Genomic DNA, 20,622 nt, shown 5'->3' with positions numbered 1-20,622 from the left:
AAATTTGAGGGGGATCTGGAGACTTCAGTAAATTTCCAAATGTGTCAAATGCTAAGGTGATAAATGTGGCACTAAGTAAATGAAAGGCAGCTCAATAAAAATGTGATTGAAGACATTAAAATAAAGATAATTTGAGAAATTATTAATATTCATTTCTATACTTTCTGGTTTTGTTTTGTTTTGTTTTGTTTTGAGACAGAGTCTTGCTCTTATCACCCAGGCTGGAGTGCAATGGCACGATCTTGGCTCACTGCAACCTCCACCTCCCAGGTTCAAGCAATTCTCCTGTCTCAGCCTCCCGAGTAGCTGGGATTACAGGTGCCCACCACCACGCCCGGCTAATTTTTGTATTTTTTTAGTAGAGATGCGGTTTCGCCATGTTGGCCAGGCTGGTCTCAAACTCCTGACCTCGTGATCCACCCGCCTTGGCCTTCCAAAGTGCTGGAATTACAGGCATGACCCACCGCGCCCGGCCCATTTCTATACTTTCTATACATCAGTGTTGCATCTTGGTCACAAGTAGTCTTGGCAAAACTAAAATTTTATTTTTAGGTAACTTTGGCAATTGAATACTTAGAAGTTGATCCTGCAGGTGCAGCACCATTAATAAATATTTGATGAAGTCAGGGACATTATTATACTTAGTGTGTTTTAAATATTCTCAATTAAGTTACTTTTTCTCCTCTTCTTCTAGCAACGTTCTACTGTTGCTTCCATGATGCACAGACAGGAGACTGTAGACTGCTTGAAGAAATTTAATGCTAGAAGAAAACTAAAGGTAAGAAATTTTACATTTTTATGGGGAGGTAGATTTGACAGACTAAGAAGTGAAATACTGTGTGAGGAAAATAACTTCTAGCAAAGGCTTTCGATTATGTAGACCTCAATACTCTCATTATTCTTTTTGGGGTCTTGGGAAATGGAATATACACCAGAATCAAAACTATGGTGAAAAGCTAGAATCATCCTGGCAACACATGCTGTGGATCCTTCCTTCAGTGGAAAACAGCTGTGCAATTTGATAATCAGAATCTGGCCTGCACACAAGGGCCATCCCAGCATTATGAGAGTCAAAGGCCTTTGACTCTCAGGAAACCAAAAAACAAAAACAAAATATAAAAAATCCCCTAACTGAAAGTAGGGCCAGGAAAAGATTTGTTATCAAAGACTCTATATTTGTTAGGTCCAGGATTTGCATAGGCAACACTGACTTTTGTGTTCTAATTTTTTTCACAGGGTGCCATCTTGACAACTATGCTGGCTACAAGGAATTTCTCAGGTACATGCATTGAGAACTCTGCTTCTTATCCCTTGGTCTTCTTTTTAAGTAGTCTCTGTTTTTTTGTCTCTGGAATTTTAAAAATCTAATAATTAGAAAAACTTCATTGTTCAGGGGTGGCAAATGTGTGGCACAGATTCCTTCTACACCTATGGCTGCCATTAGCAGTCTACCTGGGTGCTGTCTGCTGCCGAGCCTCCGTGACTGCACCCCTCACAAGACTGCTTCTGGCAGCAGTGGCCACCAGTCAGTGCTGGTGCAGGACTAGCCTCATCTGTCAAATGCTGGGGTGTGCACGAGTTGTGGAAATAAATACTCCCTCATTTACAATCTCAGCGTTTCAAACCTAGAATTTATTATTGATATTTCATAAAGTAATAACGTTGAATAAATTATTTTTGGTCTCATTTTCATAGGGAATCCTAGTATGCAAGATTTTTAAAAGAAGACCATTATTGGCCGGGCGTGGTGGCTCACGCCTGTAATCCCAGCACTTTAGGAGGCCGAGGCAGGTGGATCACAAGGTCAAGAGATTGAGATCATCCTGGCCAACATGGTGAAACCCCGTCTCTACTAAAAATACAAAAATTAGCTGAGTGTAGTGGCACATGCCTGTAGTCCCAGCTACTTGGGAGGCTGAGGCAGGAGAATCACTTGAACCAGGGAGGTGGAGGTTGTAATGAGCAGAGATCGCGCCACTGCACTCCAGCCTGGCGACAGAGCGAGACTCCATCTCAAAAAAGAAAAAAAAGGGAAGACCATTATTGAGGAACCTAGTTCTCTTAGACCTAAGTTCATTCAAAAGTATAGTATTTTTTTGGTGTACTATAAAAGTGATTACAACTGTCAAAGGTATCTAACTCAAGAATTTACAGAGCACCTTGCACTCAGTACTATCAGAGCATAATAAATGTCCCTCAAAATGATTCCATGGTAAAAATAAGTTTGTTAAATAATAGGCTTAAAGAAGCCAAGCCATTTCTTTATTGTAAGTGTCAGTCTCTAAAAGTGGAGATAAAGTATATATTACTCCAAGAAATTACTTGAGTTTTGCAACCTCCTTCTTTGATAGATTGTCTCAAAGGACCAGGTTCCCAAAAGTCAAATCTTGTTCAATGCTAAGCAGTCTTATGTAGGGGGAAGGACTGGAGCAGCAATTAAGCCGCACTTGGTAACCTTTGGCCCTTTAGACTTGGAACACTTGTCGGCCAAAAATACTACCAGTTTAGTTTGGATACAGTTTACATAACAGTGATCTGCAGCATCAAACTATCCAGCTATTTTTTCAATTCTTTATTTTATTTTCTGCTACATACTTAGCCTGGGTGTTATAGTGTTATCAGGTAATAATCCATCATTATCATTATTAAATGCTCTTCAACCAATATCTAGTTATTATTTACAACTGCATTAAGTGGTCCCCACTTTCTCCCCACCTTTGCATTTCATTACAAATAATGGGAAACCAAAAGAGGCCTTTCAAAGGCTGTTAAAAAATAGCAACAGTAGTACAATGAATAATGCTACGAATTGAGGGACTGTGTTGGCCAGTTGTATGTATTTTGTCCAATTCGTTTAGTGTAATAATACCTTGTTGCTGCCTTTGTCAAGTTACCTGTTTCATAAACAGTTGATTAATATAGTTGACATTTATATGGGTGAGTTCAATGCCATATCATTAAATATTAATTCATATATACGATATTCAAATAAATTTCACTGTGGCCCAGTAATTAGTGAATCATTAAAAGGTAGAGTGATTTATGTAGCATAAATTGTGAATGGCAAACTAACCCAAACTTTAAAAAATCTTCACATTTAAAATTGTACATTTTGTTAAAGTGTTAAATACACTCTTGGGCATAAATTGGGCCTTTATTAATGTATGTACCCATATATAGAAGCTTTTTGTTTACCTCACAGTTTCCTTTTCATCATCATGTAAGCTAAAAACTCATGACTAATATGTGAATTTTATATTGTTTCTGAATGTCTTAGCATGAAAAAGCAATTTTTTTAATCCATCACTTCAAAATCAACTGAAGAATATTAGACCCAGTTACAACATCTTGTACTTGATACTGCATTTTAGTTTTGAGTATTTTATTCATCCTATTTCATTGCCAAACATGCTCTTTAAAGTAATTTGTCCATAAGTATATGGTTATAAAGTTGTTTTTATTTTTTCTTTTCTCCCTTTATGTGGAATGTATTTCTTGTGAGGTAAGGTGAATAGTAACCAAAAGGGACATTTCTGCATCTCCCAGGCCAAATCCCTGCTTACCCTGAATCATCATCTTCTCTTTGCTTGCTATTGCAATTTCAATTATTCTGAGTTTGCTTTCTAACCTATTAACTGCCACAGGATTGATTTAATACTGCTTTTTAGCTCCAGGCAAACAATATAATAGCTAAGGCAACTATTTCTTACAATCTCAATTAATAATAAATTAATAGCTTTGTTGCTAAAGATTAATGAAGTTAACATTTTTGTGTCTTTTAAGTAAATTTAAAAATATACCAATATGATATTGAAATAATGCCCCAAATCAATGAATGTCAGGAAATTACATGTTCATGCAGTTCTATTCTAGCTAGGTATTTCCACTTTCAAAGCCAAATTCTATTCTGATATACTTAAATAAGTATATGTAATTAATATTAAATGAAAGCATAAGTGTGTATCATGTCCTGCATATTTGTGAATGTTCTATACTTGATGTACTAATTGTCATTGACAGTTATATTATCTGTTCACTGTGTATATACACATTCCTTAGTAGATTTTTCTGAAAGGGTGACTTCACCTTTTCATATACTCAAGAAGTTTAGTAACAGAAGGAATGTTAAAAGCTCCCTTCCAAAAAAAATGAAGTTTCATATAAGACCCATATGCTTTAAGATTTCTCTAATTTCGTTGAAGATTTTATTCTGGTTTTATGTTGTCTCAAATTTTATGATTTTTACTTTTTCCTTGTAAAGGCTTTTGTTTATGAAGCCTTTGTATTCTGATTTTAATGTATAAAAGAATACATGATGCCATTTTTTAGAGATCATGTGCTAAACATTTTAAAAATTTGCTCTAGGCCAATAATATGCCATTTTATTTAAATAGTAATATTTTTTGTAAAACCAAATTGTCTGACTTCAAGAATGTAATGAAGATGTTATTTAGCCAGAGCAAATTTTACAAATGAGTTTTCAACCTCTGGAAAGCAGGGCTTAAATGGCAGAACTGACATGGTCACCATATGTGGTGTGAATGAACATGTAATACAATCTGTCAGCTAATGTCCAAAGACTGAATTCAACTTTCTGGATTACAAAAGGATAGTCCAGTTAAAGTTCCAGTATCCTTTTCACAACCAACAGTGAAATAAAGTCCAATAAGCACAACTGGCAAAGTATTCAATTATATGCAACGAACTACTCTTTAGTTCTAAATTTACTGTGGCAAACCAAGAAAAGTGATACTGTATTTCAATGTCCTGTAAGCTCGCGTTCATCAGTGTGACTTTGATAACTTGCCATATGTTGGCCAGAACTCAGCAAAGGTGGTAGAAGGAGACAATAACCTGACTGCTTTGTTGTCTGGCTGTGGGGTTCTATGGATAACTCACTAAACTGATTTTACTCTCATTTTACAGCAGCCAAGAGTTTGTTGAAGAAACCAGATGGAGTAAAGGTAAGTTAAACAGATGCCCCTAATCCATTTCTGACTTTCAGATGCTGGATAATCTTTAAATGTTATATATAATTCCTAAGTCTTTGCAAGTTCTATTTTTTATTGTTTCTGATAAAGGTTGCAGGTTGAAATATGAAATGATTTAATATACAAAGATGACTAACATTTATACCAAGAAAAGCTGTATTTCTCCTGTTGGATTATATGTGAAATAGTCATGAAAAAATAATGTTGTTATGCAATATAGAGTTCCTATAGAAATTAAATGTCTTAATCTCTCTGATTTACTACAGTTCCAAACTACCATGGTGACCTAAAAGTCTGTAAAACCCAAATGCTTTTCCAAATAATTATGCTGCATACGTGAAGGCCACTGAAGTATATAGCCTGAAAAATACTCACATTTGGGTATGGAAAATAGAATGTCAAATGTCTAAATTAATCTGCTTGGGCAGTTTTTATGAAGGTCTTAATTATTCCTTGTTTCTGTCATAAGGTGTTGAGATATATTCAAGATGAATGATCTGAACAAATATTAGAAAAATCTTGCAAGAAAAATAACAGCAGGATATTTTTACTTTCTGGCTTTCTAAACAAAATAATACAGTTTCTTTCCTACTGACTGTATTTTGTTTCAAGGGGATTTAGTCTTGTTGGAATGTAATCTTATGGTGCATAATGATGTTTGTTATCTTTTCAGAGTACCACCTAAATGTTTTATTTCTTTAATCCTTTTCTTTCTTTTCCAAGGACAGATGCATACATTCTTCATCAACACTTCAACGTTCTTGGGAATTAATTAATTTTCTAACATTTGAATTTGACCCAAAGTCAGGTGGTCAGTTCATACTGAAAACATAGAAAATCATTTGTCACTTTAAATGTTCGTGCTCAGTCATTTCTTTACCACCTGTCTGTGTGCAACTTGGAAATTTCTGGAGCACTGATGACTACGCATTTGTGATTTCCTTTAGGATGCCATTTCCATTTACCAATTGCTTTCCTCAGCCTGCAATTTTGTCTTCATTCTGATTAGTTTATTCCATTTAGATTTTAAGAATGATAGTTGATGACTGCCTTTTTCCCAATGTTACAATAGTAGAAATGTGGTATCTTACATTTTCCAAACATTTTCTTCTCCTGGGCTTTCCTGTACCGTTCAGTGATGGAGAGCTCACAGTTCCTATTGAGATATTTATTTTCATTACTATCCTTACATAGAACGCATTTCCAGAACTTTTTCCTTCCATTCAACTTATAGCTCCTCTTTAAAAACAAAATTATTCTATACTCCATGCTTTGATACTCTAAATTCAACCGGTCATATTTTTTTTCTTTTCCTTTCTCTTTGACTGGTCAATTCAGAAAAGGAAGTCCAGTTCGAGTGTTCAGATGATGGTGAGGATCTATCTGCCAGATTTCTCCTCCTGTGAAAATTCACACTTAGGAATAAAAGTCTTATTTACCTAAGATAGTGTAAGTGGAGAGGGTGTAGGACCATTACAGGTCAGTGTTAGTCAACTATCAAAACACGGTACTTCTCTTACATATTACATTGTTTTTTTCTCTGAAATTGAATTTGTTAAACATGTAGATAGTTATATTAACAGGTTTGCTCTTTTACAAAGTCAATTTTCTCTTTGAAAATAAAAAGACCATGACAGAATGAATGTCTGTATAGTGATAAGTAAAAACAAACAAACAAAAAACTATATGGTTTTTTTTTAATGTTCTTCATGGTTGCTAAAATAGGAGTGATTTATAGGACACCATAATATATTCACCATGGAGTTTATAAAGGTGTGAAAGTGATCTTACAATGTACCAGTCCTAGTTAAGTAACTTTAAAGGAAATGTTTATTAACCTTCAAACAATAAATTTAACACATGAGAAACAGGAATATCTTGCCCATGCCTCATAAGAGTAATTCAGTGCATCATACAATTATCTGATTTGATTGATTCTGATTTGATTGATTCATGATTTTTTAAAAAAGAAAAACACCTTGCTTCTATTAACATAAAATAATTATATCACACAAAAGTGCCAGAGTTTTTGTATTTTTAAAAGACATCTATGGGCCAGGAGTGGTGTCTCACACCTGTAATCCCAGCACTTTGAGAGGTTGAGAGAGGCGGCTCGCCTGAGATCAGGAGTTCGAGACCAGCCTGGCCAACATGGTAAAACCCCATCTCTACTAAAAAAAAAAACAAAAAAACAAAAAACAGAAATTAGCCAAGCATGGTGGCCGTACCTGTAATCCCAGCTACTGGGGAGGCTGAGGCAGGAGAATCGCTTGAACCCAGAAGGCAGAGGTTTCAGTGAGCCGAAATCACGCCATGGTACTCCAGCCTGGGCAACAAGAGCGAAACTCCATCTCCAAAAAAAAAAAAAAAAAAGACATTTGTGGTTGAACCTATACTTATATTTGACTCTTTGAAAAGAACGTCTTCTTGCCTTTTGCTTAGAAATTATCCTATTATTTTTCAATAAATTAACATTATAAATAACTGCAAAAGATTTTCCATAGGAAAAAAATCATTTAGTTAGTCTTTCCGTTAACAAAAAAGCTTTAACTGCATATTAAACATGACCAAAAGTGTGGTTGAGGCACATATTCATTTAACTAATGTTTCCCATACCTAACAATAAAGAATGGCTCACCCAGACAGAATGGCCTTCATCTGGAAGAGATGATGGTGTGTGTATGCTGTGTATCTGTGTGTGAATGTGTGTAGGTGTGTGTGGGGGGGGGGGAACATGTGCACTTGTACAGATAAGTTTGTGTGCACAGGTGTGCAAGTGGGACATTTTCACTAAAATAAAGCAGTTCTTGGCAACCACATCCTAGAAAAAAGTCAAGTATCATATCCCAAAATAGAAATAAAAGTATCTCAGAATATTTCTTTCATTTGCATTCACTGATAAAAACTAAATATAGCATATTAAATACATGTGGTGCTTTAACCATAAGTGCCCCTGTTCATCTGACAGGAAGCCGGCTATGTTTTGCCCAGCATGTTTCCCGAATAGGAAATTATTCGTGTGTGCATCCCTCCCCTTTTCTCACGTACCCTGTACTAACATAAATACTGAATTTTGATCCCTCTTTAATAGACTTTTTACCTCTTATCTCTTTGGCTCTTGCACAAATATCATGTTAAATTCTGTGCACTTTGATTTAAAGGAAAAAAAAGGTTTTAACTATCTGCAGAATATAGATTGATGACAACATTTATAGAATTTTCCAGTAAAGGAAAGTTTAGAAGTTTTCTCATCCTTTTCTGCGGGTCAAGCAGCACAGTGTCACAACTTATTGCAAAAATAACGATACCAGTAATCAGACAAAAGGGAATGAAAAGAAAGGAAAAATATTACATATTTAAATTAATTTATATTACTTTCTATCTTCCTCTCAATACTAGTTTTGACAGGATATATAGTTATCAGATATAGACTTCCAGAAAACCCGAACAATTAAACTGGTGTCACCACTTGAAATGCTCATTTGATACTCATTTATTTTATATAGTATGTTTCTCTTTACATCCTTATGTATATTTATATTAAAATCATGGAGGTATATTCCTTTAGAAAATAATAAATAAAATACCTAGATAATATAGTATAAGAAAATGAACGTTACCTTACATTTTTGTTTGAGAACCGTAATGTAAGTTGTCATGCATGAGTTTAAAAGAATGTTGATTATTATTTTTCAGTCCTTGATTCTTAGTGCCCCGACTCAGTTGTAGTTTCTGATTGCCACTTGTCTACAAAGAGTCTTCTCTGTGGACCGTTAGAACACTTATTGACCCTCTGAGTTGCTTTTACCACGCACTTCCACAGTGGTAATGATATATTCTTTAAAGTCAAATCCAGTTATGTTAAAGCAAGGGAATGATATTACCAAATATATTCCGCAGTGATAGCAGTAGCACATTGACAGAAAATGTAGTATTTTCCTCTTACACAACTGTAAAAATTAAAGTCCTTTTACATTCAACATAAAAAGTTTGATTTCCCCACTAATAATTGAAGATGTAATTTTTAAAGGAGAGCTACACTTGTCATTTTTAAAAGCTATTGTGACACCAGCGTTTTCTCAGAAGATCTAAATTTTCGTTGGATAATTTAATTGCTCCTAAGCAAAGTAATGCTGGATCCCCAGAGAAAGATGGTGTATGTGTGACTTCAGGCTCAAGAATAAAATGAGGGAAGAAAGAAATATATTTATAACTGTGAACAATTGGAAGCTTGGAAACAGAATCCAACTTGAAGAGTATGAGAATGGTTATATTCATTTCATACTCTGAAACCTGATTGGAGCTCCATTGAAGCAGCTCTTTGTTTGCTAAGGTGGCATAGCAACAGCAGACACGTCTGTTTTCTCATTGCACCATCACGAACATGGTCCAGCCTGTGTGTGACCATCGGAGACTAGCGATCATCATTCCTGTCAGTCATCACCATGTCTTTCACGTTCATCTTCAGTGGCTCTTTATCTTCATGTCTACATCTCTATGTAGACATGCTGCGTCTAGAGACATTGGCTACCAAGGGGTTTAAGGCATCTCTGTTTCTATTTTCTGCATACCCACAGATAAACAACAAAGCCAACGTGGTAACCAGCCCCAAAGAAAATATTCCTACCCCAGCGCTGGTATACCTGGACTCTTTGTAACCCTTCTTAAGTTCTTTACATTTTTTTTTTTTTGTGGTTTCTCTCATTTGCTTTCACTATATAGATACATATATATAAATATTTTATTTCGTTGGGTGTTGGGTTTTTTTTTTTTTTTTTGCTTTCTATGATATGACAAAGTTCATTTCTTTTGGTTTTTTTTGGTTAAGTTAGTTGTCAAGCAGTGTGTTCTAACATGAGATTATCTCATTTCGTTGTTGAACATTGTACTGATAGCTGTGGTCTCTGTAGTTGGAATTACTGCATGCTGCATTCAAAATACAGCACTTTGGTTGCTCTTAGCTCTTCTGATGATGGTAGTTCTAGATTATGCAAACAATGGTTTCTTCTTTTCATGATGCAAATGCTTACATCAAGGAGAGCTAATGGGATTGTTGCTAGACAACATAAAAGTAGACCTTATTCAGAGTTCTCGTTTCCCTCTTATTAAAACACAACAGGGCTTTGTAAGACTTCACTTTCTGAGATAAAGAGGCACTGGATAATTTAGAGCTTTCTGTTTATTATGTTTTAAATTAAATTTTCACTGTTTCACTTTAATCCAAAGAATGAAATTGCAAAGAATAGAGGTTTGAATTATCAGTGGAAACCAGTTATGTCTATCTCAATCAAATCCACACAATTAACGACTAAATTAGTCTAACACTTTGAGATGGTATTATGTTAAAATTCAGAATTTGAATACTGTCATTCAGTGCTGAGTTCCGTAACATTTTCCCTAAACTGTTTCATATTTTGATTTATGATTTTCAGAAATGTTTTTCAATTATTTGCTGTTCTCGTACTGTTATTTTAAATAAATTTAAAAATGTTAAGGAATCATTTCACTTGAGTTAACCATGAGGCTCCATTTAAAAACATTTAAAAGGAGGACACATCAAAATAGCAGGTTATCTACTAGTAAAAACAATGTTGATCACAGCTGTAGCCAAGGGAAAGGGAGATTGGAAGCAGGAGATATGTCTCTCAATATTGCAGCAGTGTAAACTGTAGTGGTGGGGGAGTGTCCATGGTTGAGAACTCCCAGTGGGTTGCAGTACCTCCCCATTGCCAAGATATCACACAATGAAAGTGCCAAGCATGTCACTGATGATGTATGCATATTGAATCTTTTTTTACATCAGTTATTTGAATGTTATTCTCCACTTGGGAATATTTCTTTGCTTTCTGATAGAAAACAATAGAAAAACCAATACTTTCTTCATAAAAAAGCATGACTTTATAGCCAAATATCCTGTATATATAGTCCATAAAGTAGAAGTTTTTTTTAGATATGAATTAATACAGGATTTAATAGCAGTATGCCTCAAATTATAGTGATTACATGGTTAGTTCTAGATTAGTAGATTAGTTCTGGTTCATGATTAGTCCCTTTAAGTAAACTTTTTAAATGTTCCTTAAAATTTTTTTATGGTCTTTTGAAATGGATTCTTTAGTATAGTCTTTTTTTAAGTGTTGTCCAATGGCTCTAGATTTTATAAGGGTATTCAGTTACGTATTAATTAATGACACCATAATCAAGTTTCAAACCAATATAACTGAAAAAGTATCTTCTCTGAGCATTTGAAATCATCTCAGAGTTTTAGCTCCAGTGTCCTTGGCCAGTTCTCCATGGGACAGACGTTCACAGGCCACTCATTAAAGAAGAAAGGAAAGCATAGGATTAAGTGAAACAGTGAGTGCCTCTTCAAATCTCTAAATATCAAAGCCTTGTTTGAATGCTGATCAAGAATAAGGTCTTTTGCATGCTGCTTCTGGGTAGGGAGGTTCCTATCTCATGGGCTGGCCAGGGAGATCTTTCATCAGAGATATTGTCAGCTGCAACTCTGACAGCAGTTAACATCGCTTTAGCTCTTGTCACTATTTCATTTTGTCAGCTGGCTCACTCTGCTCTGTCCTTCACACTAGAAAGAATGTACTTACCAATGCGAACTGTTTCTTTCTCTATTTTGTTCTCACTCAGGAGCCCCAAACTACTGTAATCCACAACCCTGATGGAAACAAGGTATTCAGAAAGAATCAACATCATCTTGCTTTAACAAGACTATACATCTCATCAAATATTCAAAAAAATTAATTCATTATCTAAAAATAGGAAAGAAAATTCTAACCATTTTCTACCACACTTCTTTTTGGGCCTAATTTATCTAGAACTATGGACATACTTCTTGCAAATAAAAATGAATGACATCTTGAAAGAGAAACTAATGTTACCATGAGTCAATAAAAGTCAGGCTAAACATGAATGAAGTCTTTATGTCAAGATGACTGTGTGTCTTAAGCAATTCCATCTGGTCATTTTTTTCCCCATGACTTTGTGCTTTGTACTGTAGATATATTGTGCATGATATTTTAGAATTTCTGGCAATATCATTCCATTGTCTTCAAAAACATCAACTTGACTGTATAGGTTTTTTTTTTTTGTTTAGTGTTACTTTTGAGTTTTATTCTATTCTGTTGTCAGAGTGGTGGTTTTTTTTTTTTTTGGTTTTTTGTTTCTTAATTCCTTGTTGGTGATGATGTTGTTATTGTTGTTGTTGTTGTTGTTGTTGTTTGGCATGAATTTGAGGTGAATCAAGGAGTTTCACTTTTTGTGAAATATGTTTGTTGTTGAGTAATATATATTCCAGTAACAGGGGTTTAACTACTTAGGTTGAAAGAAGACTAAATGTTTCCTATACATTGTAAATTATTTTTATAGCATGTTAACTAAATAACAGCACTAGCATACATGTCTATAGGATGAAAGACCTTTTCTGAATGTATTCCATGTGTCCAATTTATTACTTTTCATATATTATTATATCTCTAAGGGAAGAAAAAATACTAAACTTTTCTCAAATATTAGATATAGTCATGCATCTTCTCCATACTCTTATCAATGATGTTTAAGACTTAGAAAGCACATTTTATCTTAAGACTTAGAAAACACATTTCCTCTCTGGTTTAACATTTAATTGATCAATATTAAAACCATTAAAGTAAAAAATATGAAGTGTTATGTTCTTTAATATGAGATTTATTTTATAGTCATGACACTGCAAATGGTCTAGGTCCCGAAAAGCCTTGAGGTAGTCAGGACCATCACATATGAGAACAATTTTTTTAATAGCATTAGCCAATGAAACGCCGAGCATAACAGCTGGAATGGACACTTCAGTAGTTCTAGCTATATCATTTGTAAGAGTTGCTGCATGATATTTCTTGCTGACATGAATTAGTTTAATTTTACAGTGCATGGGTTTACCTTCATTTTCAGCTTACATCTGAATACTAGGTCACATTAAGAAATGCATGAAGATTCCTTTCTTTGGTTTTGTGTGTATGGAGACTCTGGGTACACCTTTAATTAGTTTTTCCCTTGGTTTAAATATTGTATATGATATTTATATAAATTGATCACTTTTTTGAATACGGAATCTCTAAAATGATACTGGCTGGTGTTTACATTATTTTCCAGAATCTGTTTTCCATTACTGAGCTATTGATTGGAAGTTTGTTTCCAGTTATTTTTGGCTCTAGCATTTAATCATTCCAAGTAGAAAACTATGTCTTTCTTATGAATATTGCAAAATTTATTTGCTAGAAAATATTTTATTCATACATTATTAATGAACACATTTATCACACCATTTTAAGAAATGTATCTTAATTCTGGCAGTTACAGTGTACTTTTAAGTGTGCTTAACAATCTTCCACTTAATTTGTAGTTTTACAAAGAAAGAGCTTTGTCTTTTTATTATGGAGTAGGTTTCTTATCAATAACAGCCAGTTGCTATTTTTGAAAAGAATGAAAAAAGTCTAATTGTCCTTGAAAGTAAATTATTCATTATAATTCCATTGTGCTGAGGACAAACATGAAAATTCTTCTCAAAAGTACTTTCAGCATATCTCAGCTTATCCCCCTTAGCTTCTTCATTAAATGATGCGGTGAAATGCTTTCTCTCCCTATAAAGGTGTAAGGCATACAGGCCTTAACATAGTGCCTGACACAAAAAAGGTACTCTTTATTGATTAATTAATTGGGAATAAAAATTTTTTCTATTTTAAGTATCAAATTCATTCGGCTAACATATTCAATTGCTTGTAGACACACAGAAAAAGCAAACCTTATAGGGCACTGTAACACAAAACACATCCTTACACAGTTTCTAAAATAAACTGCATACTTCCGCTGCTTCTACAACTCACCTGGATTTATACAGCTTCGGAGATTAGGCAGCCAGAGTACTCCCTGTTTGAAATGTTTGCAGCATCAGACATTTTATTTCTGTTAAAAACCACTTAATGTGTTTGTCCATTTGCATGTCAGCATATGCACATAGCCTGCTGAAGAATTTTGCATGATATGTATGTCACTAGCCAATTTTTAAGGAGGAAATCAAGCTATTCATTGCGTGCAACCTAAAAATGTGTTTTCTTCTCATCAGGAGTCAACTGAGAGTTCAAATACAACAATTGAGGATGAAGATGTGAAAGGTATGATTTAACCAGAAATGGAAAATCCTAACTCAGAGCTTCACATATATATATGAAAAAAAAAGTGCTTCAAATAACTAATAAGTTTAGGAAGTAGGCCTATCCTAAAGCACAAAAATATTTTATTTATGAGTAAAAAATATTTTTATAAGTACATAATTATTTCAACAATATGTTACTTTTGTCATTTTTCCTACATATTCTTTTATATATTTTGAACTGTAGACATGTAGCATATTCTAGCACATTGCAGTAATGACAACTAATAATGAGTTACTAGTTATAGGAACATAACAAATTGTAAATTTGTCAAAAAGTAATATAAAATGTATACACATTGGGTACATTCATAAAACCTATCTGGAAAACAATTTATATTCAAGGATACAGTATAAAAATAACTTTTTAACTTTTAATCATCTCAAGTAAGTATCAGTAGAATTTTCTATTTGGCCGCCTTTTTATCCTAGCTTTTTGTGTACATTCCAAAGGTATTCTTGACCTCCATTCACTTTGGTTGCCAAGGTTCTTTTAGCTACATGTATGAGTCATTGGTAGTGTTTCTACAGACATCTTCTCAGTGCCCCTGCACACACATACTGAACACACATTTGCAGTTAGGTCACCTCCTTTGGCCACATCACTGTTTTAGAAGTGTTACTTTTGTATCAATTGCATTTGCAGTTTTATGTTGTTTTTGTAATTCATTATATATAACTACAGTCTCTATAGACCAGTTGTCTAGAAGATATTCTGACAAACAGCGGTAACAGTAGGATATTTGAAACAGAAATATTAAAGGAAAAGAAATATAAATTGGGAGCAATGATACATAAATTAATTAAACCTCATCTGAAAAGATTACTGACCTAATAGTATCACCATAAGCTTTAATTCTAAAGGTAGTGTTAATACAATAAATTCTTGTAAAGTTGTATTCATATTTTAGAATAAAGGATTTGGAAATTCTCAGGTCAAGGAGACATGGGGTCAATTTAGCAAATAAAAATGGCTGTAGATCACAACTTGCAGTCAGCTCTGCTGACTTTTTCCTTTTTGTTTGAATAGAACAGCTGATGCTGTTAAAGTGTACTCTGTATTTATATAACTAAGCACACTGACCTAACTCTGCTAGAGGTAGTCAGTCATTATTTTTTACAGTGGAAAGGTAGATAGCTGTGTCAAGAATTTTATTTAGTAGGTCTATTCATCTCACTCTTTGCACTTAAGCTAAAATTTGAACTGAAGTAGTTTTATGAATCATTGATACCAGTCATATTAGATAAAAATATTCTTTTTTTTAGCCAAATAAATAGATATGCCATTTAGCTTTCCCACTGATTCAGGAAGCATTATCTTTGTGTTTTGGATTCATTAGCTCTTTAAGCTAAGCTAAATGTTTCATATGAATTTTCACATTCTTCCCTTGAGCAAGACTAAGAAAACTTGTTCATTGTCCACTGGAGAAACTGAATCTTTAAATAACTAAATAAAATTAGGAGAATACCAGCACCTTACTATATGCAGTTCATCTGCCAAGGAACGTAATCATGAGAAGGGTTTTAATAAGTGGTCTTTCTCACCTGAATTTGGCACTCAACTGTACTAAGTATTGGTTCAGGATGATTGCTATTAATCTATGTAAACATTAATGTATAAACAGAGTTCCTGTCAGTGTTACCTTGTAGTTTGTAATTTACTTTTGATAAAATGAAATAATAATATCAGTTCTTAGAAAACAGTTCTCCAATTCAAATCATAACAATGATATGGGTTTCATCTTGCCTCTGGGATTTCATAAATTGAGATAGTATTTGTATTTATAGTTACATTGAGTCTGTATACAACAAGTATTAGAGAAATTCAGCATCATATTGAGATCAAAAGAAATGTCCAGTTGATCGTTTAACCCAAAGTGCTTTGCTTTATTACCTTAATAAATACATTATTTAAGTTTCTGCTTAATTTTGCTGATGTGGATCTGGCCAAAAATGTCATAACCATAGCCCATTAGGACTCATTTGTGTTCTCTGTAAAACCCAGACAGCCTTTTGGAGACTAACCCTTTTAATATTGAATGATATCAGAAACCTTTAAGACTAGAAGACACTTTGAAAGATTGCCTAGGCGCCATCATTTTTACTGGGACAAGTGGTACATAAAATGGTCTTAAGTGATTTTAAATTATTTATTATGCTGATGATCTGTTTGTGTGGGAATCTCTCCATTTATTAGTGCATGGTCCTCAAGAAAGACCCTATATGTGAATAATTATGCTCTCTTATTTTTACTTTAGAATTGCTGTGGCTCTCAGTAGCTTGGTAGGGAATGTGTTTATTGTCCAGCTCTGTTGAAGCCAAAATTTACCCATATCTAACATCCTATAACTAACATCCAAGAACTCACAATTACTATCAGTTAAATAATCTGACCAAAACTGTATCCTATCTACAAAACCATGTCATATCTACAAAATTGTGTGTCTTCCACACACATACTTTTCAACCTTCTCTTTTCTGTAGACAACATTGTGATCAGTGAGACACCACACTTTTTGACATATTCTTAAAGGCATACCCCCATACATACTTCTGCATGCGAGCACTTGCTCTACCCATTGCTGCTGGCTGTCTCGGCTATAGTGCATCTCACACCAGCACCTAGACGTACGTTGTTTTATGGTGGTATATGATTCCTTGAATACCACGTCACATGCCTCCCATACCAAGGCAGTGCACATTCTGCCCCATCCCCAAGGACTAACCTGGCAGGGACAGCTTCTGTGTCCTCTCCAATGTAAAGAAACATGGAGTTGCTGGAGGAGGGGATTAAACACTGTGGTGACCTGGTCAAAGGAAGAAATGAGGTAAACTAACAACAAAGTTTTTCTTTCTGGCCTCTTTGAATGGGAAAAGGCAGACAGGCCAGCTGTTCTCAAAGAAAGATAAAAGAAAGCAAAAGTAGTCAGAGATGAATGGTTCCTCAGTCTGGAGCACCTTAGAAAGCCAGGATTGAAAGGCCCATTTTCCTTCAGCTCTTCTAATTAGTTTCCATTGAGAAATCACGTCCCCAGTCTGTGTAATACTTTTGAATTGTGTCTAGGCTGTTTCTTCATTCAGCAAATATTTATTGAATCCCTTCTCTACCTGACTTCCACGTGCTTCTCTTTTTGAACTAGCCATGTTCAAGAGATTTGAATGCACCAGAGTCAAAATGCTGTTTCCTACCCTTTATATGAATCTTGTTATGCTATAATGTAGGCCCATTTATCTTACTTAACACAATAACTATCAAGAAAAATTAGTGAAACCCAACATATATGCATGTTTTACCTAAAAAAAAAACTCAGTGAAACCCAGGAAAAAAGTGAGACCCAAAATAAATACATTTTTTAAATCTAAAAGTTCTTTTATTTCCTTTTTCTTAAAAACCTTTAACATTTAGCTCTAACCACATTTTTCTTCCCAAGCTCATAATCATCCCAAGGGACTGGCATTGTTTTACAACTCTTCTTTTTAAAAAGCTTCCAGAGTTCATTGTTTTCTTTCTCCAAGGCAATGTGTTGACACCCTAGTGTTGACCTCTTGAGCAGCTTTCTAATTTTGTTCAGTGTTTAAAACCATATATTATCTCTGATGCTATGTCAGGAAACTCAGCAGCAAACTCAGTGTCATGGAGAGTTACTAATAGTTTAAAAGCAAATGGGAGTCTGGGAGTGGTGGCTCATACCTGTAATCCCAGCACTTTCGGAGGCTGAGGCAGGCAGATCCCTTGAGGTCAGGAGTCCAAGACTAGCCTGACTGACATGGTGAAACCCTGTCTGCACTAAAAATACAAAAATTAGCTGGGCACGGTGGTACGCGCCTGTAATCCCAGCAACTCGGGAGGCTGAGGCATGAGAATCACTTGAACCCGGTGGGTGGAGATTGCAGTGAGCCGAGATTGTGCCTCTGCACTCCAGCCTGGGTGACAGAGTGAGACTTTGCTTTTAAAAAAAAAAAAAAAAGCAAATGGGAGTCCCAGTAAAGCATAATTACCATCATGGAAGCACTGTGGTAAAAACTGCCCATCCTATATAAGAAAAAAAGTTTCCTTCTTACAACTAACTGGTGTTTTCAAAATATACAATTCTTTAGGCCAAAAATTGTTGAAATAGTCATTTCCATTTTTAATCAATTTCCAGTAAAACAGCTACTTCCATTGATTTAAGGTGTTATCCAACAGCTGTCATCATTAGCTCTTAATTAGCAGTTAACAGTACAAACTGCACTCCTCGCCAGGGGTGTGGGTGTGCCTAGAGTCAGTGATGTGTAGCAGGAGTTCTTTCCACACTGTATACATGTGAAGACCGTCCTTTGGTTTGTGGCTGTAGCCACAGTTTGCAGGACCTGTCGCTGTATGCCACAATGCCTCTCTGCCTCATAACCCATCCAGCACCATTGTTCAGAGTCACCCACTTCCTCCTGATGGGTGCATGTCCATATGGTCCATCTGCTGCTGTTTCCCAGCATTCTTGTGCAGCACCTGTTGAAGTTGGGCTCCTGTATGCCCTTGTGTCATTTCTGTCACCATCCTGTTTCCAGTATCTCACTTCAGCTCACCATTCACCACAAGCTTGGATCTCTTGCGGCATTTCATCCTTCTTACACATCTAGGAAAGTGGAGTCCTTTACAACAAGCAGATTCTATGGCTATGAGACTGTGTGTGGAGACTTCATCCTTCTTGAATTCCTTTTTACTTTTCCTGATTACTAGGTAGTAGTAATGAGGATGTTTGCAAAAGTCTCAATTAAGGACAAAGTTGTTGGCACCCTTATTACTGGAATGGTGATTCATGTTTGATGACCTGGATATCGTGGTCTCAGCTAATTTATAGAATCACTTGATTAATGAGCTCTCTGTGTGGGTCTTCTATAAATATGTACATTAGTGAATAGTATGATGACTGATTATCCAGATTCAACTATTCTTAAGTTCTGTTTGATCAATGAAAACCTTCTCTTCTGTGTGGGATTTCCTAAGGCAGATGATCTCATGGTACTGATCTTCTTGGTATCTACATGTAATTTCTATTTCAGGACTTGTCTTGCATACATTTCTCACTTCCAGAAAAATCTGCAAATTAAGAAACTCTTGGGTATTTTATTGAGGGACTTTTGATAATTATGTCATTCCATTAGGTTAAAAATGTCTTAGAGGAAACTGTAGTGTAGTGTGTAATAACTTCTTTCAGGTTTCTAATCCAAAATTTGATTTTACAACAAGTTTACTTAGAAAAATTACTGGGGGGAGGAGCCAAGATGGCCGAATAGGAACAGCTCCGGTCTACAGCTCCCAGCGTGAGTGACGCAGAAGACGGGTGATTTCTGCATTTGCATCTGAGGTACCGGGTTCATCTCATTAGGGAGTGCCAGACAGTGGGCGCAGGTCAGTGGGTGCGTGCACCGTGCGCGAGCCGAAGCAGGGCGAGGCATTGCCTCACTTGGGAAGCGCAAGGGGTCAGGGAGTTCCCTTTCTGAGTCAAAGAAAGGGGTTACAGACGGCACCTGGAAAATCGGGTCACTCCCACCTGAATACTGCGCTTTTCCGACCGGCTTAAAAAACGGCGCACCACGAGATTATATCCCGCACCTGGCTCGGAGGGTCCTACGCCCACGGAGTCTCGCTGATTGCTAGCACAGCAGTCTGAGATCAAACTGCAAGGCGGCAGCGAGGCTGGGGGAGGGGCACCCGCCATTGCCCAGGCTTGATTAGGTAAACAAAGCAGCAGGGAAGCTCGAACTGGGTGGAGCCCACCACAGCTCAAGGAGGCCTGCCTGCCTCTGTAGGCTCCACCTCTGGGGGCAGGGCACAGACAAACAAAAAGACAGCAGTATCCTCTGCAGACTTAAATGTCCCTGTCTGACAGCTTTGAAGAGAGCAGTGGTTCTCCCAGCACACAGCTGGAGATCTGAGAACAGGCAGACTGCCTCCTCAAGTGGGTCCATGACCCCTGACCCCCGAGCAGCCTAACTGGGAGGCACCCCCCAGCAGGGGCACTCTGACACCTCACACGGCAGGGTACTCCAACAGACCTGCAGCTGAGGGTCTTCTCTGTTAGAAGGAAAATGAACAAACAGAAAGGATATCCACATCAAAAGTCCATCTGTACATCACCATCATCAAAGACCAAAAGTAGATAAAACCACAAAGATGGGGAAAAAACAGAACAGAAAAACTGGAAACTCTAAAAAGCAGAGCGCCTCTCCTCCTCCAAAGGAACGCAGTTCCTCACCAGCCACGAAACAAAGCTGGATGGAGAATGACTTTGACGAGCTGAGAGAAGAAGGCTTCAGACGATCAAATTACTCTGAGCTACGGGAGGACATTCAAACCAAAGGCAAAGAAGTTGAAAACTTTGAAAAAAATTTAGAAGAATGTATAACTAGAATAACCAATACAGAGAAGTGCTTAAAGGAGCTGATGGAGCTGAA

General features: G+C 36.0%; 1 protein-coding gene across 32 annotated transcripts in view; it reads left to right on the top strand.

The window, feature by feature from the left end:
* Nucleotides 1–20,622, top strand: part of CAMK2D (calcium/calmodulin dependent protein kinase II delta) — a 316,681-nt gene that overhangs the window by 254,114 nt on the left and 41,945 nt on the right. For 4 of the 32 annotated variants that reach the window (XM_019025535.4, XM_063705491.1, XM_019025538.4 and 1 more), the window contains exons 11-16: nt 695–778; nt 1,237–1,279; nt 4,927–4,964; nt 9,569–9,628; nt 11,634–11,675; nt 14,101–14,149. In XM_019025535.4, the coding sequence (XP_018881080.1) occupies nt 695–778; nt 1,237–1,279; nt 4,927–4,964; nt 9,569–9,628; nt 11,634–11,675; nt 14,101–14,149 (316 nt within the window). Of the gene's footprint in view, nt 1–694; nt 779–1,236; nt 1,280–4,926; nt 4,965–6,329; nt 6,363–9,568; nt 9,629–11,633; nt 11,676–14,100; nt 14,150–20,622 lie in introns of all 32 variants that reach the window. The other 28 variants (XM_019025543.4, XM_063705494.1, XM_019025545.4 and 25 more) reach the window with 9 other exon arrangements.

The sequence above is a fragment of the Gorilla gorilla genome, chromosome 3 (genome assembly GCF_029281585.2).
Source record: "Gorilla gorilla gorilla isolate KB3781 chromosome 3, NHGRI_mGorGor1-v2.1_pri, whole genome shotgun sequence".
Classification (NCBI taxonomy): domain Eukaryota; kingdom Metazoa; phylum Chordata; class Mammalia; order Primates; family Hominidae; genus Gorilla; species Gorilla gorilla.
The sequence above is the reverse complement of the archived record's forward strand: the minus strand, read 5'-3'. Positions and strand labels throughout refer to the sequence as shown.